General features: G+C 31.7%; 1 protein-coding gene across 1 annotated transcript; it reads right to left on the bottom strand.

Annotated features, from left to right (window-relative positions):
* Window positions 1-965: 965 nt before the first annotated feature.
* LOC120069357 (probable linoleate 9S-lipoxygenase 5) lies at window positions 966-22,902 on the bottom strand. The gene is made up of 9 exons (XM_039021101.1): window positions 22,541-22,902; window positions 21,274-21,569; window positions 19,491-19,731; window positions 18,345-18,593; window positions 17,877-17,962; window positions 17,661-17,771; window positions 3,060-3,367; window positions 2,437-2,700; window positions 966-1,908 (listed from the first exon to the last, which is right to left on the bottom strand). The coding sequence occupies exons 1-9, from the start codon at window positions 22,830-22,832 to the stop codon at window positions 1,152-1,154; spliced, it is 2,604 nt and encodes an 867-aa protein (XP_038877029.1). The 5' UTR covers window positions 22,833-22,902; the 3' UTR covers window positions 966-1,151.
* Window positions 22,903-27,521: the final 4,619 nt, after the last annotated feature.

Here is a 27,521-nt window from a genome sequence, read left to right as displayed (position 1 = left end):
AGAGTAACAAATAAGCGTAATTTTAGAACAAGCATGATATTTTTAATAAATTTTGTTTGTATGTGTGTTTCTACGTTGTTGGAGACGAGCAAGAATTGAGTTGGGGGTGTTTGATAGCTCTAAGAAAGAGTTATAATTCCTAGCTTAACTCAAGCTAATTAGAATATTTTTAATATTAATTATCCTATTTTGTAGATATGGAGCAACCAAAAGGTAGAGCCAAGCTTTTGGAGCCAAATAAGGTTAATTTGATGCAATTTAAAGATAAGTTGAGCATTCAGGCTCCAAAGGAGTAAAAATGACCAAACAGCCTCTAACATGATCATTGTAATACTCATCATGCCTAAGCCTGACGATATCTCAATGCTAAAAGGCAATAGTTGAATATATAGGGTAGCGTTGCAACATTGTCAATAGCATTACAATGATACGAACTCTTGGTGCGATTCCAACCTTCCGTGTGTGCCTCTTGCGCAAGCCAGCGTCACATCCCTTGCCCAACGCTCGAGGGCCAGCTGCGTAACCGCGTTGCAATGCTACGACTGCTTTCTGTATATACCTCTCTTCATTTTTAGGTCAAATTATGTTGGATTTTATGTAGGTCAAGGAGAGGCCGGGTTTTTTTCTTCCTCCCTATCTTTTCAGCATCATTAGGTAGGTTTTATTGATTTTATTTCGGATTGTAATTTGTTTATGGATTATTGAAATAATTTCTATCTACTTTCTTAGATTAAGGATTCTTTGTAATTTTTTGAGTTTTTTGTTCTTGACTAAGGATTGCATTCTGAATTGATGTTCTCTTTGAATCAATTTTAATTTCTTAAAGCATGTTTGTGTTGAATTAGATAAAAATTGGTGGCTACAAAATAGTCAAATTAATATAGAACTCTCATTTTTGGGCTTGAAAAGTTGTAAAGGATCCAAAACAAACAAAAATTAACAATGATATTCAAGAGAAAATAGCATTTCAAACAAAATATAGGACCTCCTAACTCTAAGAGCATGTTAAATTACCACTAAGTTTAGTAGCTTCTGTTTATGAGTTACAGTACATAATTAGATTCAAAGTCTATTAAATAGCTAGAAAAATATACAACATTAATCATTCTCTAAAAATCACTAGATAAGTACATCACAAAAGCTTTTAACTTTCAAATGGAAATGCTATTAGGAATTCCTTTGCCTGTGAGGCCATTGGTGCTAGTTGGAAAGAGTAGAGTGTAGGGTACATTTACAGGTCCAACTCTATTCTTCAACTTAGGATCTTTGTTTCTTTTCAGAATCCTCTCCTCGATTTCCTTTAATCTTCCTCTAAACTTATCAAATGCTTCCAAAGCTTCCTTATCCCATGTCCACTCTGGATTGCTTCTTTCCCCTAAATACACCTCATCAGAAAAATGCATTGACAAAATCGCAATTATTGACACAACTGAAATGCTCTCTTTCCGTTGAGAAGAAATTGTTTTCAAGAAAGCCTTCTCGGGATGCAACTCAAGCTCTTCATAATCTGGAGTTCCTTCATCAGGCAACAATCTCGTACTGATTGTTGGTCGGTTCGGAAAAAAACCACCGTAAGAATATTGTCCAAAATTAACTGCAGCATGAAGAGCGGAAGAAATCCATATGATGATAGTACATATTTCAACTAGTTCCTCAAGAGTTTGCATGTTTGGCCACCATGTTTCATTTTTCTTATCTTCATGACCTTTCTCTCTAAGCTCTTTCCACCAAGATTGGAGCTCTTGATCATCACAAATCATTTCATTTTTCTGGTAGTAAAAAGAGCAATAATCTTGTACCCATGTTTTAATTGCTGTCCAAATCTCAAGTCCATCAACAGCATATGGATAATCTTCTATGAGTAATTGGACTCCATGTGGGGCACTTGGATCCTTAATTGCAATTCCTCTGAAACAACAAACCACAAGTCAATAGATTCATTTTTTATATTCAAAGATAACATTTTTTTTCTAATTTAATTTTATGTATGTATTTGTAGCTTAAATATGTGTTTTAGACATTTAAGTTTTTGACTATTAGTTTTTTTTTTTTTTACAAAAAAACCAATTAATTGCTATTGTTTTCAATTTAGTTCACAGTGTCTGTTTATGTTTGCAACAATTCGAAAATTTAACTGAAACATTTATGAAAAGTCAAAGATAAAAGTGTAACTTTTGAAAGTTATTTTTTAAGCCAGCGGCGAAATTCAAGAGTACTTTTGTATTTGAACCTCATATATATCCAAACTTCAACTATATCTCATAAGGACAATTATACAATGTTGGGAGTTCTTCACATTTACCGGGGGCAGCCAAGATGCGTCGGGAGACACACTTTCTCCCCATAGCTTTTCTCGTGATGCATGTTTTGGCGTCGAGAAATCTTTTTTCTTGTAGTAGAATTCAAAACAAAATTGAAGAGATGAAAATGGTTTACCTCTCAATCAAATCAGCAGGAAGAGCTTGTTGAGGGAAGACCCAAGTTTTGTAAGCAAAAGAAGACATCTCCATGGAATATTTAGCTGGATAATGAGTTCTCTCAATGATGCCATTAGCACTAATAAGAGATTCCCTTGCAAGAGCATTGATTTTCATGGTATCCTTAAAATGAGGCACTAGCAACTTGTGAATGGGATGAAGAACACTCAATTGTCTGTTGGTTGCAATCACAAATGGCTCAATTACTGCATGGGTGTTCAACCTATACACACATAAATACAAATTAAAATGAGTTGATTAATATAAAAACCAAATTAAGGTTGAACAAAGAACACCTTGAATATGTGGACCTTGATTCTCAATACTAAAATCCTCAAATCAATTTGATTTTCAACTCCGACGATTGGACTAGATATGGGTTGCCTTAAAATCAAAGCTCTGCTGACAAAGAACGCAGGTTCTTTGGTTCAAGATTCAGGTTATTTACAAAATACCCTTACTTAATATGTGAAAAGAAGGATAAAATTGGAAAACTACTTTAAATTTTGAAAATGTAATACAATTATAAATATATAATCCTTAGGGTTTTTTAAGAGTTGAGAGTTTGTTTTAAGAGGTTACCAGTGACTAACAAGTTGATGGTGGCCAGTATCATTAACAGCAACATAAGCCTTTGCCAATTGCCAAATTGAGGCATCAACTCCTTCTTTAGCTGCCAAAACTACTCTGCTAATGGCACCAAATTTGTCTCCATCTGGGTGGGGTAAGCTTAATTCAATTGCCAAAGGCTTCAAAGTCCCATCATCTTTTAGGAACAGAATTGTTCTTGTGGCATATGTTTTTGTGGAATTTAATGAATTTATTCTTCTTAGAAATGGAATTATTGAATCATGGTGATCCAATATATACAGCCTGTTTTCCTTCATTGCCTGTAAAAGAGTATATAAATGTGCATGAAAATAAAAAATTTAAAAATTCGAATGATTTGAATCATTTGATTCCTATGTTTCAATATTTACATTTTTAACTTTGATTTTTCATTAAATAATTGCCGGTAAAAGTGTTAAAGTGCAAGCATGATTTTCCTTTTCATATGAACTTCTATTCCGTAAAAAATATATATAAATATATTATTTAAACTTAATAAATTTCATATGAAAAAAAATGAAATTTAAGCTTGCAGCGGATAAACATAACAGATGAAATAAAGTACAATCATGGAACTTGAGTCTTATAAATCATTTTCACTCACTCCCTATCCCGATTTGGTATTCACTGCAACAAAATATACATTTCATGACACATGAACAATATCACATTTAAAGAGGAGGGAGAAAAATAGTCATGAAAGTTCAGATCACGCATTTTTTAGAAAAAACAGAGTTTTTCAGATTTTTCAAAATTCATGACAATTCTTTTGTGTCACGAATTTATGACTATAAATAAGAGTCATTAAATGTTGAAGAAATTGGTATAAAAAAGAAAAGAGGCAATCTTGGAAGAAAGATACTTTCATTAAGAACTTACAATGATGGGACACTTTTATCATAATACTCTTTTACTCTTTAACATTCATTCACTTTTCTTTGGTAACTCTCTTTTCTTGCTTGGCTCCTATTTATAGGCACGAAATCTACGGATCCCAAGTAAAAGGATTTTTTAGGCTATTCTTAGATCCTATAAACATTCTAGATATTTAGATCATTATCCTTATCTAAAGGAATTCTCAATTTTCTTGAATCTAAGAAAAAAATCTAGGATATTTCTAGATCTTTTCTTTTGAGATATTTATTTTACATATTACAACATACCTCTAGAAAAAAAATTTAAATTACATTTTTATGTCATATGGTAGATATTTCAAAAACATTCTAGACTAGTTAGTGTTGCTATATATTTTAATACTTCCCCTTAACACTAACTATTTTGGGTCGTTCAATCATCCCGAGCTACTGTCGAAACTTTTCATTTTGTTTGCTGGTAGCCCTTTTATGCATATATCTACAATTTGATCTTCTGTCTTTATTGCCTTCATCTCAATTTTCTCTTGATGTACCTTTTTTCTAATGAAGTGGTAAATGTACCTCCACATGTTTGGTATTTGCATGGAATATTGGATTCTTAACTAAGTGAACTGCAGATTGGTTGTCGCAGTATTATAAAGCCACTGCATGATTAATTTCTTGGTGCAAAACCTTCATTAGTTACTTTATCCACATATTCTCTTGTGCTGCCATGGCTACTACTCTATACTTGGTTTATGTGGTAGATAATGAAATTGTTGCTTGTATCTTGCTACACCAAGAAATTTCTCCACAACCAACTTTGAACAAGTACCAGTAATTCATCTTCGTGTATCTTGGTCTCCTGCATAATCAGCATCACAAAAGCCTTCTAACTTCCAGTCCTCCTCTTTCTTATAAAAAAAAAAAAAAAAGTCATATTCACTTGTTCCTCTTAGATATCTTAAAATTCTTTGAACTGCTTCAAGATGAGGCTTATTCGAATTCTACATGTAACGACTTACAACTCTGAGGGAATATAAGATATCAAGTCTTGTTAAGGTAAGGTAGATTAAACTACCTACCAACTAATGATACATCGTTGAGTCTGCAAGATCTTTATCTTCATATATGCAGAACTTTTTCTTAACTTCCATCGGTGTAGATATTGGCTTGCAGTCACTCATGCCAACTTTTGCAAAAGATCATTTACATACTTCTGTTGTCCAAGGAACAACCCTTTTTCTGAGTATTCCACCTCTAGACCAGGGAATTGCTTTAGTTTTTCAAGCTCTTTCATTTCAAATCGGACAAGTAGATTTTGCTTTATTTGTCAAACTTCTTCTGTGTGGTCTCCTATTATAACTAGATCATCCACATAGACTAATATGATTGTGACCTTTAAGCCTTGAGCTTTGACAAATAAGTTGGAATCTATTGGAGCTACTACAAAGCCCCTTTCAACTAGATACTCTGTAATTTTTCCATACTAGGTTTTTGGTGCTTGCTTTAAACCATATAAAATATTTCTCAACTTGCAAACGTAGTCATGATGAGCTTCATTCTCAAATCCTTTTGGTTGCTCCATATATATTTCTCGATCTAGCTCTCCATTTAAGAAAGTGTTCATCACATCCATCTGTGATAGCTTCCATTCTTTACTAGCAACAAATGCTAATAAGACTCGAACAGTGGTGAGCTTTGCTACATGATTGAACGTATCATCATAGTCCAAGTCACACTATTAAGAAATCCCTTGAGCCACTAATCAAGCTTTGTATCTCTCTACTGTCCCATCTGCTCGAGTTTTAATATTGTAAATCCATTTACAAGATATGAGCTTAACATCTTTAGGCTTCGGCACCAAGTCCCTCATTCGATTCTTTCTTAATGCGTTAACTTCTTCTTCCATGGTTTTTCTCCATTGAATATTCTTTGACGATTCTTTATGTGTTGTTGGCTCCTCAAATGTTGCTAATGCCGCATTCACGTGCCTGGAATTAGGTTTTCTTAGTCTTGTTGTGTAGGGATCGAATTCCGAGCGGAAGCGTGTAAATGCCTTGTATCTCGAAAATTTATTTTTGAATAAACATAAACAATGTTCTAAAACAGAACATATGAAGGATAAACATATGAAATAGCATATTTTGGAGAAGGAAAACTAAGAGAGAATCATTCTTACCTTTGAAGATTCTCGAGCTCCACGAAAAATCCTCTCAATCATGGCACGAACTATTTCTAAATCGAACCTGAACACGACCACGAAAACAACCTTGTTATTCTCAATGATTCCAATAGAAAGATGGGTGGTTTCCAACTAATTGGAAGAGGAAGAGGTAGAGAGATTTCTCTTTAAAGAGAGTAGAGATGATTTGTGTTTTGGTGGCTAGGGTAAATCTCACCAAAATGAATTCATGCCCTAAAAGAACCATAAGAAATAATTTATATGAAGAAGGGTTAACTCCTCTATGTTTATATGAAGAAGATTTCTCTTTAAAGGAACCCAATATGTTTATCCTCGTAATTGTGGTTCTTGATTATGTACTCCACTTTTCCAAGAACTTTGTGTCCAAAATTGCTCCTTTTCAAATTCGTCATTTTCTTCTTCTCTTTATATTAGAGCTTGTTGTACTCAACTTATTTCTTCTTTTGTTCCTTCTTTGAAAGACTTCTCATCTTTGAGTGCCTTTTCTAATTCGGGTGTCCACCATGATGATGCTTCATCAAATATCACATTCCTTGATGTATAGCATCGTCCATTGATAGGATCAACGCACCTTCACTATTTTCTTTGGTTGTCATATCCAACAAAGATGCACTTGATTGCTTTCTTGTCAAACTTCTTTCTTAGATGATCTAGTACAAACACATAACACACACAACCAAAGACTCGAAAGTGTCCAACTGTTGGCTTGATATTCAACAACTTTACATAAGGCGACTTGAACCCAAGCCTTTGCTGGGGAAGTCTATTAATCACATGGGCTTCTGTTCTTATGCGTTCAGCCCAAAATCTTCGTGGCATGTTATTTACGTGTAACATGTTGCGACATACTTCTGCAAAATGTCTAATTTTTCTTTCTGACACCAATTTTTTGTGGAGTGTTTGGACATGTCTATTGATGACATATCTTGTACTTTTGCAAGTATTGAGAGAACTCATTAGACGTATATTCTCCATTATTATCTGTACGTAGGCATTGAATTCCTTTTCCTAATTCAATAACTTGTTCTTTGAATTCTTTAAACTTTATAATTGTTTCATACTTCTCTTTCATAAAGAAAACCCAAACATACCTGGAGAAGTCATCAATAAATGTCACCATATAGCGCATACCACTGATTGAAGATTGCTTTGCTTGACAAGACAAGATACGTTAGAATGCAACTAGCACAAACCATATCTTCTTTGATATCAAGCTGAGGAAGCCCCTTAAGCATAGACTTATTTATCATTGTCTTCAATTTGTTGTAGCTAACATAACCATGTCTTGCATGCCACAAATCTGTTATTTCATTCTTTCATGTTTTATTCACGTAGGCGGTCTCTACTGACATGACGTAAATGGAATCCATTCTTTGTCCTTCCATCAATGACATACCACTGACTTTGAGATTATGAGACATCATCAGGTTTAAACACGACGAAGTTGCCTGCTGATATCAATTAAGATACTGACACCAAATTCTTCTTTATTCCAGGCACATAAAATACGTTCTCCAGTTCCACTTGATTGGAATTGGAGCGAGGCATTATCATAGTATTACCAACTTAGGCTATTAGCAACTTAGAGTTGTTTGTAGTTAATACAACTCGACTTTCTTAATACTCAAATATGTTTTGTAGCTTTCTCTTATCTCCTGACATGTGGTTAGAGCAACCTGAATCGACATTCCACTCATTTTCATAATTTACCTCTTCTACATAGAGATCTAACACTTCGTTCTCCACCACATTGGATGTGGACTGGGGGTTGGGATCTGTTGTTGCAAAGCATGCCTCTGCATCCCACTCTTCTTCACTGATATTCTCAGCCTGGGAGATGACATCATTGCTTTCTACTGCCTTTTTCTTTCGACGATAGTCCTATCTTTCCACAGTTATAACATTGACCCTTTTTTCTATGCTCGTGATTTTAATTAGCTTTACTAGCTCACCCTACTTAAGAGCATTTTGGAGTTTCTTCATCTTTTCTTTATCCTACTTTCTTTTGATATTTTGAATGAAAATTTTCTTTTGCCAGTACACAGCACTTCTTTCTTATTGCTCTTTAATGTCCTCTAACATTTGCTTAGTCAATGTTTCTTGACTGGCAAGCATATTTTCTAGGTCAATTAGAGAACGTTTGATTGTCCAACCTTGAATAGCAGCAATAAAGCTTCTATAGTCAGGTTTAAGCCGATGGATAATATTTTCCTCATTCTTGATTCTGAAATAGTGGAAGAGAATATATTTCAGAGACGGCATAGAGTTTTTACCTTGGTCTGGTTGATAGTCATCTCCCTCTGAGCAATTGATATGAGCTCGTTCTTTAGAAACTGCATCTTGCATCATTTTTTTTTTTTAGAAAAGTGAGGCAAACGTGTCCCATGCTTTCTTAGAATCTTCGTTGTATTAATGTGCTCCAACATTTCTTCATCAACTATAGATTTAATTGCAAACATGGCCTTACGTACCTTGATATTCCATTTCTTCAAAGTAGCAACATCCTCATGTGGACTAACTGTTGGGGTTGATGCCCTAAATCTCATGAGTCCTATAGTTTGTAATTGTAATATACAAACATTTTATTTATTTAATAAAATATGAGATGTTTTATTCAATATTTAGTAGTATTAACCCACAAACCAATAAACCAACATCCAAGGTTATCATCTGTCGCTTAAACATATATGTAAAGACATACAGGTGGATCATGTTTAAGCGATAACCCAAATGATCTTGTAGTAGATGGATAAGGTTGAGTATCTTATCTTGGCGAAACTACGAGTACGGCTGTAACGCAGATTTTGTACTATGATGCAAGTTCATGCCATAAACTTGATGACATAGATTTTATGCGATGATATGCGATACTACTTTGAGATATGCGTTATTAATGAATGTTCTTGTAGTATGTTGTGCGTTGTCACAAGTTTCCTTGCGTTGAAACCAAGTATAATTTCACCACAAGTTTCTCGGTGTGATCCGAGGTCGAACACAGGGACTGTTTGAGGTTATTGTGTTATGTTGTGATATATGCGACCAGAGGTTTTTCAAATTAATAAAGGAGTTTTGTGTATAATTAATTAAACGTGCAATAAAGTAAAGTAAAGCGGTAAAGATGTGATAATAAGATCAATTGTGATAAAGTAAACCTAAGCTATGATGATACAAGATACAGGTTCATGCTACAAGATACCGAGGTCAACGCTAGCTGTGAAGATTATACAAAAATCGTGTAATGCGGTGACAAGTCTTATGTGTGAAGCAGAAACAGAAAAGATAATTAATACAAACAGCGCAAGTTCATTAATTGCGTTAAATATACAAGTACGGATCCGCTTTTCCCTTAGCATATACCTCTCAGTGATCAGCTGCGTTCCCACATCTCTGTGATGAAATAGGGACGAACGTAATGAACATAAGGTTGCTTCCATCTCTGGAAGTACTACTCGCTTTAGTTAACACATTCTTCTAGCCTTCTCTCGACAGATCAGAATGGCATCTTCACTTCTACTCTCACAGGTGAAGATGCCGTCTAGCATACCTTAGCTAAACGCAATTATCTCTTTATCACAGATTAAGTTACTCATTTAATCCATATTAATTACCAAGGGATTTAGAAAACTTCATGGAGAAAACGATTAATGGAAGAACGGAAATAGACAGAGAAGTGGAAATGGAAATGATTGAGACATTCAATAAAACTATTTAGCATCTGATACATGATTTGTGAATGAAGAGATTAATAGAATGAAATACAATTGATGAATAGAGTTAGAAACAAATACAAATAAGCGCCAACTTCTTGGCACCGATCTGGATGGAGATTTGCTTGCCGATGTGGATGGAGTGAATGGATGGATGAGCTTCCCTCTCAGGCTTGCTCAACCGGTAGCAGGGATCTAAGCACAGAGCTTCACGACGGGGATTTGGCAGAATCGCACTGAGACTCACCTCTCGACCTTGTCTCTTCTCTTCCCGGATTTCTTCCGATCAGTACTAACTCTGTCTCTTATACACATCTAGATGTGTCTCTCAGGCTTGCTCAACCGGTAGCAGGGATCTAAGCACAGAGCTTCACGACGGGGATTTGGCAGAATCGCACTGAGACTCACCTCTCGACCTTGTCTCTTCTCTTCCCGGATTTCTTCCGATCAGTACTAACTCAGCCTCTCTCTCAATAATCTAGCATCAATTCGCCCTTGTATCAAGTATATCTTCTCTGAATTCTATGGGGGTATTTATAGGTGAAAAGCTTTGACTCTTGCTTGTGGGCCCCACTTATTGTTATAAAAATTCCGAAGATGGAGGAATAAATATTCCTTCTATTATACAATCAGACCGTCAAATATCTCCACATTTGCATCACTCAGCTGCATCTTTCGATCGGTTGCTCACATGCGGTGTTATTTTTATTACCGCATGCGGTTGAAATTTAACTCGGGATCGATTGTCGTATTGTGCCGTCATTGCGTTAATAGTCTCTTCATTGTTGATTGACGGGCGCAATGTGACAAAGATGCGTTGTTCAGTTTCTCATTAAGCCTGGATCGCAAGCAGTGATTTCGTTTCCTGCAAAACAGAATAGAAATATCCTCTTCTATCATCTTGATGATGTTAGTGGGTGTAATTGCGATAATTCATGATTATTATATTTCTGAGCTAATTTTCATACAATCGACGCATATTCCTTCACTTTTGGCCGCAATATCAAGATAAGTCAGCATAAATAACTAGTATTTCTACAAGTTATCAACTGCCCGCTTTGCAGATGTTACAATTATTGTAAAGTGCTACAGATGGTCTGATTCTGATCATTCATATAGATACATGTGTGCGGGAGTGTTATATACAAAGAAGTTTGTATAAGACTCGAAATGACTAGTCTCATTATATAACACCATTCATAATAGAAACTTACATTTCACCAAGATGACCATAAGTGAGATGACCTGAATCTTGAGTGAGTTGTGAACTCTTGCCTATAAAGGCGGTCCTTTGATTTGTATGAATGAAAGTGGTCAGATCGCTGACACAATATACCATTTTGGAGATTTTTCTGATTAGGAAGTTGGGAACACAGCTACACAAGACAGAATTCACTCCTTCCTTAACATCTGGATAAGTAGATAAATTGCTCCCTTAAGGGCCAATTATGGGCTTGAATAATGTGGCGCCGCACCCTCTCTTGACCCAAGAATTGTTTAGTCATAGTTGCACTATGACTTATTGTTCAATAGAGGGATTAACTACAGGGGTAAAACGGTAATTTTGGCCCTATTGTACTTACAAACAATTTGTGAAGGGTTATCACATCGTTGATTGGTTATATCCAATGAACACAAAAATATATCTGAAGTACAAAGAGTGCAGTTGTCGGTCTTTAGTGAAGTAACCCACAGTTAATGGATGTTGCATAATTTAATTAAAGAGTTTAATTAATTATCTAAGTACCAATGGTGCTTCAATCTACAGATTCTTTATGAATCTGTAGATTGAGAATTAATTTAATTGTAGCTCAATAGTAATTATTGTGAATTAATTTCTTATGGATTTGAATTATTCAAATTAATTTAGGGAATTAATTATATGTGATATAATTAGATTAATTATATATATGATATAATAAATATAATGTATTTGATACACTATAATATAAAGTTTATTTGAGGAGAAATAAATATTTGAATATGATTCAAAGATTAATTATATGGATTGGATTCATATAATTAAATTTAGTATAAATGTGATTTATACTAAATTCTACAAATTAATGAGAGCATTAAAATTATAAGCTATATTACATTTGATACAATATAAAACTATAAGTTGTGTATTATATATGATATGACATATAGTTATATATATATATATTATATATATATTTTTAATTAACTTGTTATTAGTTATTATATTAAGGTGAGGAAGTATCGGAAAGAGGCGTTAAAGAACTTCCACCCATTGTCACTTGTCTGAATTTCAATTTTCACATTAAATTGGGTTTCCACAGTAGTATAGAATTGTTGAAATACTGACGACACCTCGGATTTATCAATGAGAAGAAAGACCCAAGTAAGCCGAGTGTGGTCGTCTAAAAAGGTGACAAACAGCATTTTCCTGTGGAGGTGGTGAGGGACCTCAGACATCACTATAAACTAGGATGAAGAGTCTAGACGATTTGTAAGACTAAGAATGAAAGGAGACACGACTCTGTTTGGCACGAATACAAACATCACAATTTATAGAAGGTATATTAATACTGCGAAAAAAATGCGGAAACATAATTTCATGTATTGAAAATTTGGATGTCTTAAGCGAAAATGCCACAACATAAAGTCATTCTCAGAAGTAGAAAAATTTAAAGAAATAAAATTGGTCCTATAATCATTCCTAGAAGAAGTATCATCAGTCAGAAAGTAAAGCCCCCTATTGTGTCGGGCAGTATCAATTGTCGTCCCCGAGCTCAGATCCTGAAATAAAACAGAGTCGGGTGAAAAAACTGCTTTACAACTCAGACATCTTGTAATTTTACTGATAGATAATAAATTATACGAAATCTTAGGAACATGCAACACATCACGCAGTACCAAACCCTCAAATGACCCATCTGCAATTCTAATTCGTTCATTACTAGCACTCGGACAATATGAAAGAAATTGATCAGTTGAGCCAATAAGATGATCTGTAGCCTCTGAGTCACAAGTCAGGGTTTTTACAATTAATGCTAATAAGGCCAAAAGACTAAAACATACCTGACTGCACAATGGCGTTGACCCCAACTGCACTTAGATTGGTTTTACTGTCAGCTGGAGGTTTATGCTGGGGATTCTCATTTGCCAAGTCACTCACTAGAGCACGTCTAGGGTTTGACTTGTCATGTGACTGGCAACGTCTACTGTTCGAAGGTCGTCCATATAGCTTCCAACACTAGTCTTCTATAAGCCACAGCTTTTTGCAGTGCTCAAAGATAGGAGTGGGTTTCTTAGCATCATCAGAGCCGAATGATTTTGTAGCAAAGGTCGTAGCCTCAATTGAAGTGCTAACTGGGTTGTTTATAGCACTAGATCTGTACTTTTCCAGCCGTATTTTTTAACATGCCTCCATGAGAGAGGGTACAGGGATTTGGCCNTTTATAGCACTAGATCTGTACTTTTCCAGCCGTATTTTTTAACATGCCTCCATGAGAGAGGGTACAGGGATTTGGCCCAATATTCGACTTCGAATAACATCGAATTTAAAGTTCAACCCAGCTAAGAAGTCATAGACCCGATCAGCTTCCTCAATCTTCAAATACTGAGCCCCATCTTGTGCGCAATTCCAAACTATTTCTCGACATAGATCCATCTCTTGCCATAACAAAGACAATTTATTAAAATAGGACGTTACATCCATGGTTCTTGTTTCCAGTCGTGGACTTGCTTACGTAGAGTGTACAACTGAGACACATTCTACCTTTTTTAGTAAAGCTTCTACACAGCATCCCAAATATCCTTAGCGGTTGCAGCATACAGTAATGATCTGCCAATTTAGGTATCCATATTTTTAACAAGAACTGACCGTAATAAGGAGTCTTCCTATTTCCAGATACGTTCCTAAGGGTCACCCGATTCAGGTTTTGGTTTCTTCCTCGTCAAGTACCCAAACTTATGTCTCCCTTCCAATGCCATTCTGATTGATTGTGACTAGGAAAAATATTATGATCATTCAACTTTTCTCCAATGATGAACCTTGCAGAATTGCCCATCGAGCCAGACAAATAATTCGTATTGGGTAAAACAGAGAAAGAGTTTACAAGATTTTCAGACTAGATTAGTAGGTTGGGAGAGAATTCTAGTTGTTGATTCATGCCAAGAACTATTCCGAAGTCTACTACTTGTTGTTGGAGATAGGCGAAACAACGTCGAATCTCGCTAGGGCATCGGGTTGCACCGCTACTGCTTGGCATGGTTGGACCTTCTATTCACTGGGAAAAGGCAAGGACACGGGTTGGAAGGAGTCAGCCGTGGGAACCCAGCTTCAACCATCAGCCGGCACGGAAGGAATTGAAGGGCCGAACTCGACACGGTTGAATGAAGCTACCACGAATCGAAGGTTGTTAGGCTCGGCGCGACTGAAGTCTGCGACTAAAGGCTACGACTGAAGGGAGTGCGTCGGGTAACCCTGAAATCGTCTGTCAACTAGGTTTGGCGTGGGCGGAAGCTACGATCGGAAGTATCCAACCGTGACCTATAGGTAGCACTCATAGGTTGAGCTCGACACGGTTTGCTAAAGGACGGCTCCGATCGGTGGGCTTCAAGCATCGAACGACTCTAACCATTGACTAAAGCTCCAATCTAGGAAGGACGACCTGGCTGGCCTTCGAACGACTGTTGGATCTGAATGGCGGCTGGAATTAGATGAGGCAGCGCAGCTTGGAGGTAACGCTTGATGGCTACCTAAATGGTTGTTGTGATATCGATGTTTGTAGCTTCATTGATCCCCACAGAGGCTACTGAAGAAGACTGTGGTTGATTCTCATCGAAGATGGCTAAGGTTTCGTCCCTTTGCTCTGATACCATGATGAAAAGAGAAAACGAGAAACGAATACACAGTTTACGTGGAAAACCCTAGAATAGGGAAAAAACCACGATTGAGACTTATTTTTTATTATTGGTTTGATACACAAAGTACAAGAGAACAGATCAAATAAATAGACAATGGGAAACCCTAGTTACACAAGAAATTACAAAAATGCCCCTAGGTTAACAGGCTATTTTTGACATAGTATATATAAGAGTTTATCAATAAAAAGGACTATCAATCATGCATATACTTATAATTTCGTCAGTGACATACTTCTACATACTTCTATCATAGTCTAATCCTACTTAATCCAAATTACTTAACCAAAATGAAATCTAGAATTAAATTTCAATTAACCAAAATTAAATTCTTTTGAAAATGCAAGGTGTTACAAATTTAGAAATACTTCTACATACTTATATAAGGTCTATCAGCATATTATAAGTTTTGGTTGTCTCTTTGGCCTTAAATCATCAAGGTGGCTATATGTCAAGACAAATAATCAATTTATCACTAAAACAGACCTCAGACAAATAAAGTATTAAATAAGTATATCAACGATAGAATTCTATGATCTATCAATAATAAAAATAGAAGTAACGAGAGATTTCTATCGTTGTTTGTTACTGTCTATCACTGAAAATAAAAAAATTTGTGCCTCCATGTTTTTTGGTACAAATGTCATCTTTGGACATTTTCTATGGGATGAAAGTAATTTTTGTTATACTTATGAGTAGTTTTAATTTTATTTATTTTTATTTATTTGTGTAATATTTTAGCCTCATAATTACTATTGATGTGAGCAGTCCTAATTAACTTACATTCATGTAATTATTTTTTGAGTAATTAAAGTAAATAATTTTATTTATGTGTTTAATTTAAAAATCATTTATTTTTATTTTAAGTGATTTAATTAATATAATGATATATTAATAATACTAAATTTAATTAGATAATTATTCATAATTATTTAATTTTCATTTCTAGATACAAAATCTGGTGAGACAAACATAAATAAGATATTAATTATTCTATATAACCAAATAGACATTGATTATCTTACATATCCAAATAGAGACATTAATTATCTAATTAGATAGTTAAATCTCAAACATTTCAATCCCATATCTTTCATTTTTATATTCATAAAACATAATATCCGTGATCCAAATAGGTTATGATATTTGGTTCTATTAAATTCTACAATTGGTCCAATTCTGCTCAAAGTACTATTGGATCCACGTGTGATATTTTGTAGATCTTTAAGTTAAGACTTTACATCTCTCTTATGCATGAAAAGTTGAGATTTCTATGGGGAAAAAATGTAGGTAATCATACCATAACCAACCTAAAAAATATAAGCTTTTGAGTTAACGAGAGTTTAATTAAAATTCAAACTAGAAGTGAATAACCAATTTTTCTTTTGTGAATAAAAAGCAAAAAGGTAAACGTATGTTAGAGAAAAATCGAACATCAAACCTTGAGATCAATAGTACAAACATTATGCCAAATGAGCTACGTTCTTGTTAGCAATGTTAGAGTATTTAATATTATGTAATAATATTTGTTAATTAGCTTAGGTTTATTACCTTATGTAAAAGTTCATTGGGCCTAGGCTTAGTATTTAATATCATTTTCAATCTTTTTGTAAGTGTGGTTGGAATCCTAATGTATCCACCTCCATTTATCCCTCTAGAATTTTCTCTCAGCTTTCTCTCTAAAATTATCATGGTATTAGAGGAGATTGGTTTGGGAGATCATGTATTCAAACCTCTACAATGTTATTTCCTCCCCCAAGTGCAAGTGAGAGGGAGTGTTAAATAATATAAAATTAAATTCGACTTTATCTACTAATTTAAGCTTTTGGGTTAAATGATGATTTAAGATGATATCAAAGCTCATAAAACTCAAATGGTTATTCGATTCAATAAAATAAAAAAAAATGGGATTCGATTAAGAATGGTCAACCCAAAAGAGGCACCATTGAGGAGATATGTTGAAAATTTCACATAGGAAAAATCAAGATACCTCACACCCCTTATAAGATGGATGAGCTACTTCTATTGCCAATAGGTTTTCAGATGGAACTTCATATCATTAAATAACATAGAACATAAAGTTAAAAGCTTCAATCAAATTATGTATTTTTAGGTGAAATACGTTTTGGTCCTTAGATTTTGAGTATAGTTTCAAAAAGTCTTTAAGTTTCAAAATCCTACCTATTTTAGTCCTTAAGTTTTGAGTTTCATTTCAATTTTAGTCTCTAGTTTTCAAAATGTTACGATTTTACCTTGGACATTTTAGTTTTGTTTTAATTTGGTCCCTAGATCTCAAGAACTATGCTAACTTTAATTTTTCACTAAATACTCACTTTTCATCTTTAGTGTTAATGCCTACTAATTAATTTAAAACAATTAAATAATTACGATGCTTCATGTATTTCTCTCAACTGGAACACTTTCTTCTAGTCTCTCATTTCTTTGTAATCGTTTTGAACGTTGAGCTCTACTTTTGCTCTCTTTTGTACATATTCCTTTACCAATACATCACTTTTGAACTAGGGTATGATGAGAGTGTGATGGATGTATCAACCTAGTTGAGATATCTAGGTGCAACTACGGATCCCTCAGTCTCTAGTACTTTATTAAAAAAAGTCCAACATTATTTTGAATAAATTAATTGACATTAACACCAATTATTGAAAGTGGATATATAATGAAAAATTAAAGTTAAATGTATGAATTTCGAAACCCTAAACTAAATTAAAACAAAACTCAAATATCAAAGGTAAAACTGTAACATTTCGAAACATATAGAGTCAATTAAAATCAGTTTCAAAACTTAAGGACTAAACGTATAACATCTTAAAATTTAGGGACCAAATAGAAACTAAATCGAAAATTGATAAAAGTGTTTTTTTTTCCTTTAATTTTATATAGAAAAAAAAAATACCTCATTTACTGTAAGATATCCATCCAAACTATTTATGACGTGTTCTTCAGTTATCTTGCTGTCTTGATCACCATAAACCTTTTGGTCAAGCTTACTCAATGGTGGAAACTCCTGTAATTATGTATAAAAATCTAATTAGAAGAAATTAAATAGAGAAATTAACTTCCTCAAAAAAATTAGCAAATAAAATTAGGAAGAAAAAATATTATGATTTACTTTAAGACGACGAATGACAATTGGATTTTCTCCCGCCAACATTTCTCTAGCAAATTCTTCATCAGTCCTCCAAGCAAATTTATTCTCTGTTTAATAATAGACCATAATATAAGTAAAATATTTTAATTTAGGACTTGTTATATCGCATTAAATAAAAAATAGTCTCAATTTTAAGACCACATTACTCAAATCATCAATATAGTTACTAACTTAGTTTTCTTTTCTTACCCCTTTAATTTTCGGGTGTTGCTTCTATCTCAAAATTAATTGGCTATAAAAAAAATAAACAGATATATCGTATAAAGATTAAGAAATCTCTCTATCTTTTCAATGTGAGATTCTCGATATTTACCTTTTTTCTTCTTCGGCAAATGTTGGTATGAGAAAAGGCAATAAATATATTTATTTACTAAACTAGGTTTAGATTGACATTGAATTGAAAGGTTTAAATAATGAAAAATTACATACCTTGGATCAGTTGGGGCAATGGAATTTTGGGTAACTCTCGATGGATTTTAAGCTGTTCAAGTAGTTCATAGAGCTTAAGTACATCTTGGAAGGATTCAAATTCTTCAACACCAGATGGATGAAGATCAGCTAATTTTGCATCCAATTGTTTACCAAAGAATTCAAATCTCTTTGAAGGACCAAATCTTTCATTGCTAGGAACATAAATCTTAAGCATTAATGTTGATGATCTACTCTCATATCTCCCATCTGTTAGTAACATAATAATAACATGATCAACCATAGACATAACACAAATATAAGATCATCTCATGAAATTCAATATTCATACAAATGAAACTTCCCAAGAAATTTATTTTGATTAGTTTTCCCCATTGGCAAGACAAATTCTAGTGGAAATTATTCTTCTTTTGTACCATGAAAAAGGTAGTTTTGTTCGTGCTTGTCACAAGTAGTTGCATGCTTTTTAATGTTTTGCAAGTTTCAATGTTACCTGGTATTGAACATTGATTCTTATCTTATATTTTACTTCAATATTTTAGTATTTTGGATTTGGAAATCACATCATTATCAAACCACGTCGAAAATTTTCATTTTTAGGGTTTACTTGAAATTGCTTAGAAAAAAAATTGGTTTTCAAAAATTCATTTTTATCTAAACTCTATGGATAAAAGCTCCTCGAAATAAAAACACTCATGTGTTTGGCAACCCCTTCTCAAAAGTATTTTTATATACAAATTTATTTGGTTTGATATATACTAAAAGTATTTTTATTAACGTCAAATTAATATAAGAGAATTTACCAGTTTCAATGATGGTTGGAATATACAGTGGCAATCTCTAGGAAGTGGTAGCCAGTGTATGCCGAAGACAATCGTCGTAGTTTATCGATGGTGGTGGCCGAAATTTCTTATATAAATTAAGGAAAGATTAACCAAGTTCGTAATTCAAATATTTATCGTAAACGAACTTATTTTTATAAACTCATTTTTTTTTCCAAACACTTGAACATTTTTCAAAATTATTGATTTTAAATGAATGATTTGAAAAGGTATTCCTAACGTACCTTTAGTCTTTGAACTTTCCCTAAACTCTCCACATGAAACAATCTCTAACAAATTTAAAAATGTAAAAGTAAAATCTTGCCTTGAAGTGAAGGTCCTCGTCCAGTTCTTCCTCTACGAGGATAAGGGTATTCAGTCGAGTTTCCAAGAATTTGTCGAGCATTTGCTGAACCTAAATCTTTTTCATCAAGATCGTTGTAAACATCATAATCATATATTCTATCTCTTTTTTGACGCTCTCCTGTTCCATCTCCTCTCAATTTTATGAGCTCATCATTTCTATACGTGAGTAGTGGCTCGGGTGTTTGTTGTGGAAGATATGCCTAAACAATGACACTACAAATTTGAGATTATGCTAAATCCATGGCGTAACCAGAAAAATTCATACTTAAAAACTCGTAGGAAATAAAGTTTCCAGGTTGAGATTTATACCTAATTTATTATTAAATATTTGTTGGGACAGTTGTAGATTTGTAAATTTAGCCATACTTTTTTTAAAATGTTCAAATATAGCAAAAAAAAAAGGCATCAAATCTGATTTTTTTTTTAAAAAAAAAAATTATCATTATTAATGTATCAACATGCATATTAGTAATATATATGATATAGTTATACACAATTCATGTACCAAAAATCATATCGAAGTTTCAAAAATAGATTAGATTAACTAAAGGCGTGTTTGGAATATATTTTCAAATATTTAATTTAAAAAATAAGTCATTGTGAAAGAAATTGAAGTGTTTGACAACCAATTTAAATAGTTTTTCAAGTGTATTTTAATCAATTTGTATCAAAAGTGTTTAAATAAAAATGAGTAATTTGAAAAATATTTTTTTCTCAAATCAATCCAAATAGATTCTAATATACTTTTATATTTGAGATATCAATTGACATAATTAATAATGCAATTACAATATAGTATCAAAATCAAATAAAAAATTGTAAACATAACGTAACTAATGCAAAAACCTAAATTAGACCATCAAATCAAATTAATCATTCATATTTAAACGAAATAAATAAATATATATATATATATATATATGAAAAAACAACACATAAGCATACAGACAGCATTCACCATAATATATAACTAAAATCAAGTTATATCGTTTATATAAATAATATATATTATATATAGCGTATATCAGCGTTGATATACCAAATATAAAGTATTTCAGATATACTTATCGATGTTGAGATCTTTCATTGAAAAAACCAAATGACCTCACACTCTTTATATAGATGAGCTACTTTTCTCATTGACAATTTGTTAGTATTCGTAAATTTAGAAAACCATTCCTTAGATTTTACTCGTATATTGTTTTTATATATACATATATATATTTATTTTACGTGGGAAACATTTGAAATTCCAACTTTTGGAGAGGCTATTAATCCATTGATAATAAAACTATGCTCAAGTCTTAACTATATCTTCTATGGGGGTTATTATTGACTTAAGCTAAGGATGGTGCACAAGTACTCGACTTTCTGAATGAAATTAAATTCAAGACACTCCATGAATATTTGGGATGCTAAGTTAGTTATTATACTTAATTAATGAGTTAAAATAGTTTGTGTTTGGGGTATATATTAATTATAATAGTATATGTTTGATAGAAAGCGGATATTGAAATAATATTGACTATACTTAATTATAAGCTATAAATAGTTGTAAACACTACTATTATATTTGGTATGGTATGGGTGAAGGTAAATTTATATACAAGATCTTCTAGACCACGTGATTTGATAGTATGTTAAATAAAAAATTGACCCAAAAAACTTAAGGTGATAAGTGAAGATATAAATTAACATCAATCATGTTTGGTGGTGAAATTAAGGTTTGAAGGAAGAATTACCTTGTTGGTAAAGAAGATACGTTTGGATTTTAGAGGAGGGCAAATGGAAAAAGGGTAAATCCAAGAGTTGCAGTCAAAGTGGATGTTTCCATGGTGAGGAACATTTTCAAGAGAGAAGGACTTTAGGTAGAATTTCGTCAAGTGTCTATTTTTTATGATGAAAGCTCCTGGAAGTCCAATCTCTTCATCCCACTTAAAATTTACTTCAAATGAAACAAAATCCCCTCCACATTTCATTTTACTACTCCACTTTTCAAGGTAAACTTTCTTTCCCACCTTCCCTTTCCCCTTCCATGCTGCATAAAACCATATACAAACTCTCAACACAAAGAATTATTAATATGTTTTTTTATGGGAGAATAATATTTAAAGATCGACATAACTCAACGGTAATTGACACATTTGTTGGAATTGCCAAATTCAATAAACAATGAGAAATAAAGTAAACCCGTGTCTATTATAATGAATTTGTGAGGAAATTTCATATAGAACAAGCGTAAATGGTCGTAATATAAAAAATAAATCAAATTGAAAAAAATGTGCAAGCATTGGTATTGAACCCGAGAATGGGTGGATCAGATCAGGACTTCAAAGTAATTTTATAGGTTAAATTATTTGGCATACCCACGAACTTTATACTGTGTCAAAAATATTCTCGAACTCTGAAAAATTTTAAAGTTATCGTTAAGCTTCCAAAAAAAGAGTTCAAAAATATCTTTGTCGTTGATTTGGATGGAGAACATTAGTGTTTTGTATCAAAAATATCTCTGAACTTTTAAAATTTTCATGAATACATTTAGACTTCAGAAAAAAAAATCTAAGATACATTTATTGTTATATAAACAGAAATTGTTAATATCGTTTTATTTATTTATTTTTTCTCTCCCAACTCTTATTGGGTACACTTTTACTCCCCTTAATTTGGTAGCTGTTTGACCATTTTTTTATCTAAAAAATAAATTAATAAAATGACACACTTCACTTAAGGTAAATGGACGATAATAAGAATAAAGAGAATGAATAAAATATCAAAGAATTTTAGGATTGAAATATTTTAACAAAATTGTACATTAGTACTTGAATTGAATTTTGAAAAATCACCGACTTTAAAATAAAACTTTAACGATGGTCATTCAAAACTAATTATAAAGGAACGTTTGAACTCTTTTTAAAACTTTCCAGGTATTTTTAAAATTTTAAAAAAAATATAGGAGTATTTTTTACCCAAAGTTGAAAAGTTGAATAACATTTTTCAAATATGACTTACAATTATTGGTAGAGCTAATGAGTTGAAGAGAAACTTTTCCTCCCAAAGATTCAGAAACTTTATCAACAACTCGACTGGCTCCATTAACAGCTCGATTGAGCCCATGAAGGACTTGAGTGGCACTTGAAGTACTTATGTTTAAGTGATTGATTCCATCAACTCCTTCAGGAAGACTAATGTCTATTGATTGATTCCGTGGAACAATATCTTCATTTGTTCCTGAAATAATATTTTGGCCTTCTGATAAAACCACAACCCCTTTAACTTTCTTTCTTCTTCTAAATAAACTCATAATCTCTCTCTCTGAATATCAAAGAAATGTAGAACTCATTTACGTATCTCACTTTACTGCAAGAACTAAATGAAAAGGTCTTGTCTCTATTCATTTTATGTCCTATTGCCTTGTATGTGTGGGACATCAACTTCTTTGGTCACATCCCACGACTTGGAATTGACTTTTCTCAATAGTTTTTTTTCTTGGGTTTGAATACAAATTTGATTTCTATGGTGGGAAAACGTTAGCCTATCCTCTCTTTTGTTTGTTATGATAGCACTGTAAACCTATTTGATATATCTAGTTGTACCTTCTGATTTTTCCACATATAATACTTATTCAAAAAAGAAAATGTTAGAATTAAGTCTTTAGTTTTTTTTTTTTTTAATACAATTATGGGGTGGGGGATTGAACCTCCGTCTTTTAGAGACGAAAGTTATGTCAATATCATTGTGTCAATCGCATTTTTGCTATGATTTTAAAAGTTAAAATTTAGTCTTTTTGGTTTGATAAAATTTTAGAAATAGTTTGCATTGTTTGATAAAATAATCCTCATACATAGACCCTATTCTAGAAACTATTTGGAGGGTTTTATCAAACAATGGGAACTACAATATAATTATACATCATAAGGACTAAATTCTAACTTTTTTTTAATTCTAGAGACCAAATTTTACAATTAATTTTTTTAATATATTTTTGCTAATTGTACTTTGGATTTTGTTCATATATTTTCAAATGTTTAATTTTAGTTTCTATATTTTTAATAAATTTTGCGATGCAACTATCTTGTACATCTCACTCTAATTATATAGACACACGCACAAAATAAATAAATAAATAACAAAGTAAAAAGAGTTTTACAATGTCATTGAATTATTAGATGGGTATAGTCTAGGATACATCTAAATATTTGTCATCTTAAAGTTAGTCTTACTATTAGTTTTATTTATTTTTAATTAAAAAATTGAGATTTATGCGCTTTCAATGGGCTGTTAGGACATTTTTATGGGCTGGAGATAAACTTGGCCATATTATAGCGATTAGTATTAAGTTTGGCTATTTTTGAAATATTTTAGGCTTATTTTTTCATATATGCAAGAAGCCCTATAATTAATTACCGACGATGGGGTTATAACTAACGGTTATTTTACCCGTGGACTTGGTTAGATGTATCAATTTAATTTACCATAAATTTTGTAGTTCCATCCATTTATACCTCAAAGATTACGTGTCACAATCTTCTCATTAAATTTGAATATATATGATTTTTTTTTATCCAAAATATTAACTTTTGTTCCTATACTTTTAGTTTTGGTTCATTTTGATCTTTGTTCTTTCAAAATGTTCATTTTCGTTCATACACTTTCAACTTTAGTTCCTTTTTTGGTCCTTAAATTTTTAAAATATTTACATTTTGGTTCTTATACTTTCAACTTTCGAACATTTTGGTTCTTGTAATTTTAAAAAGTGATCATTATAGTTTATTTGTCTTCATTTTAATTTCATTTTTAAGGGATTGAAATGATCACTTTTTTAAAGTCGAATGACTAAATTAAACGAAAGTTGAAAGTATAAACTGTATGAATATTTTGACAATGACTAAAATGAACTAAAAAGAGTACATTTTGATAATTGAAGGATTAAACTAACCTAAAGTTGAAAGTATAAGCATCAATATGCATTTTGAAAGCACAAGGACTAAAACGAACTAAAAACAATACATTTTGAAAATTGAAAGTATAAGCATCAATATAAACATTTTGAAAGTACAAAAATTAAAAAGAACTAAAAACATTACAAAAGAAAACCAAAATAATATTTAAACTATATTTATTTTATTGAAATTTAAAATTTAAAATTTCCAAAAAAAATATATGGAATGCAAAACCGAGTATAGATGTATACCATTAAATACAAAATTCCTCCAACTTGGGAGAAGGGGAAAACTGCATATAAAGCCAATGGTGTGTGATATTGACTGGAACTTTCTTCATTGAACAAAATGGTCAAAGTAATTTGTTAGGGTTGATTTCCCACCTACATTATTAATGTTATAAAATTCTAATTCTAGAATGATTTATTAGACACAAAATTGAAAATTGAGAAATTAAATCGACATCTTAAAAGGTTAAGATTTATTCGACAATAATTTAATCGGAATTTTAACAACCTATTAGACATATTTTTTATAATTTAGGACTAAACAAAGACAAATTAAAATATTTAGAGCTAATCATTTTTTATTTTTTGTTGTTTAGAAAACAACTTTCTTTTTTTTTTTTCATTTGAAAAACGTTTTTAAATTTTATGGAGAAATCTTCGAAACATTTTTTGAAACTATTTTTTGTTTTTAAAGCAAGAAATGACCATGAACTTGGGAGAAAGGGGGAGGGAGGGTGCTCATGAACTCATGTAATGCTTTTTTCTTTCTTCTCATTTTTTTCTTTTATTTATTTATTTATTTATTTATTATGTCTCACTCTCTATGTTTTGTTACATTCTACTTTTTTTTTTTTTTTAATAATAAGGGATATAATATTAAATTTACCTTCACCCGTTAGCAAATTTTTTTTTATCAATCGGTGATTTGAGATGGTATCAAAACTAGTGGTTTAGGGATGTCATTTGTTCAAAATTGCTATAATGTTATTTTCTCTCCAATTAATATTTGATTTTACTTGTTAGGTCTTCCACATATTCCAAACTTACAAATGAGGGGGTGATTTACCTGTACTTATTAATTCGAGCTTTTAAGTTAATCGATGGTTTAAGAGTTTTAAAAAGAAAGAATGTTTCTCTTACTCGACTTTTGTATTAATATTTTTAATATATTATATTACAGAGTGAAAATAAAATCGACATTCAAAAAATAATATTTTAACCTATTTTATATTTATAAATCTCAAGGGTTGACTGTAAATACAAAATGAAGACTGCACGAGGTTTGAAATAATGTCGAAGTTGATGGAAATGTTGAAGGTTTGATTTTATAAAAAGTATCGATGTGAATAGACATTTCTAAAAAATTGTAAAAAAAAATAAATTAATAAGCCTTGTTATCATTTAATTTTTGTTTTTTTTTTTTTTTGTGCTTTAAAAAATTAAACCTACTTTCTCAAAATTTTTTAAAATATCTTACAATTTTCTTAAATAAAAGAGTTGATTTCTTAACTAAATTTTTAAAACATAAACAAGTATTTAATTTTATTATTATTATTTTTTTTACGTTTTCAAAACTTAGGTTGATTTGTAAAAACATTGATAAAAAGTTGATAACAAAGTAAAAAATTTAGAGATGTAAATGACGTTTATAGTCTTAATTTTGAAAAATTACTAAATGAGACTATTAAACATTTTACATTTTACCTAAGTTAATGTGTCTATTGAGTTTTTTTTATATTTACCTTAGTGATATTTTTTCTCATTTTATAGATTTTGTATATCTTTTTACAATACAATAAAAATTTTAATTCATCCCATGTCTATGTAGAACCAAGATATAAAATATTGATGTCGATAAAAATATCTATATCTTAATTTTATAGAAATTTCAATGAAATATCGATGAAATATTGATTTCGAGAAAAAAAATTCAAAAACTAAAACTTAAATTAATATATAAATATTTTATGATTTTCGATAAATTAACATTCTATTATTTGTATTATATTTACATGAGTAATATTTTGTTGTTTATTCTTTTATGTTTTCTATAATATAATAAAAATATCAATTCATCTCTAATATTGATATCAAATTCATGAAAATAGAAAAATATGGACATGTGCTATGCATAAAAGGAAACGTGGATAAAAGTTTAATATCAACGGCTATACTTTACTCGGGGATGTAAATTTTTTACCCATACAACGTCATATTAGCTGTATGAGATTGACATCATATCATTTCGTTGTCCAATTACTTTTCAATGTCGTACGTTCTGCATCAACTCGCCCAATAATGGCTTATCCCAAAACACTGCATGGACGGTTCTTGTTTTTCTTGTTTTACTTAAATATTTTATTTAGTATTTATGAAAAATCATTTAAAAATTTTATACACTTTTTTTTTTTTAAAAAATAATAATTTATACGCTTAAACTTTGAAGACGGTATCAAAACTTAAACTTTAGAAGTCACACCAATTTTAACCCTGAACTTTTGGAGGTGTATCTAAAGAAAACATAATGAAGGGTTCAAGCTGATACAATTATGAAAATTCATGGTTTAAATTGATACACTTATAAAATTTTAATATATAAATGGATACAATTATTAATTTAAGGTTTAAATCGATACAACTCGATATACCATTCAAACTTTAAAAGTATAAATTGATATAGTCTAAAATAAAATCTACAAATTTTTTTATGGATACAAATATCTTGTTCACTTTAGGGTAATTGATACCTTGTTGGGACAACATGTTTGGCTCATTCTGAGCAGTCATTTATTACACATCTGAAATTTTCAATAGTGGGGTACGCTTATTGATGCTTCAACATAATTTGGTTCAGTACTATTCAAACTTTTACGACAAAATTAGTGTCCCAACTTTACGAGTGAGGACATAGAGATAATAATATCTGCTCCCCTCCTACGAATCCAAGGTTAAATTTTCCATTCTATTGTACTAAAAAATATAAAAATATAAAAGTGTATTTCAACTTATCTAAAATATGTACTCAACTTCAATATTAAAATT

The sequence above is a fragment of the Benincasa hispida genome, unplaced genomic scaffold, assembly GCF_009727055.1.
Source record: "Benincasa hispida cultivar B227 unplaced genomic scaffold, ASM972705v1 Contig32, whole genome shotgun sequence".
In the NCBI taxonomy this organism is placed as follows: Eukaryota; Viridiplantae; Streptophyta; class Magnoliopsida; order Cucurbitales; family Cucurbitaceae; genus Benincasa; species Benincasa hispida.
This window is presented reverse-complemented; position numbering and strand designations above follow the sequence as displayed.

Bases quoted from the DNA above. Each gene is read 5' to 3' on its own strand.
- LOC120069357 (XM_039021101.1), bottom strand. From the start codon at position 22,832: ATGAGTTTATTTAGAAGAAGAAAGAAAGTTAAAGGGGTTGTGGTTTTA. The intron at 18,594-19,490 runs GCAAGATTTTAC...TGTTACTAACAG, and splicing joins ACGAGGACCTTCACTTCAAG to ATGGGAGATATGAGAGTAGA. The intron at 17,963-18,344 runs GTATGTAATTTT...ATTATTAAACAG, and splicing joins ATTGCCCCAACTGATCCAAG to AGAATAAATTTGCTTGGAGG.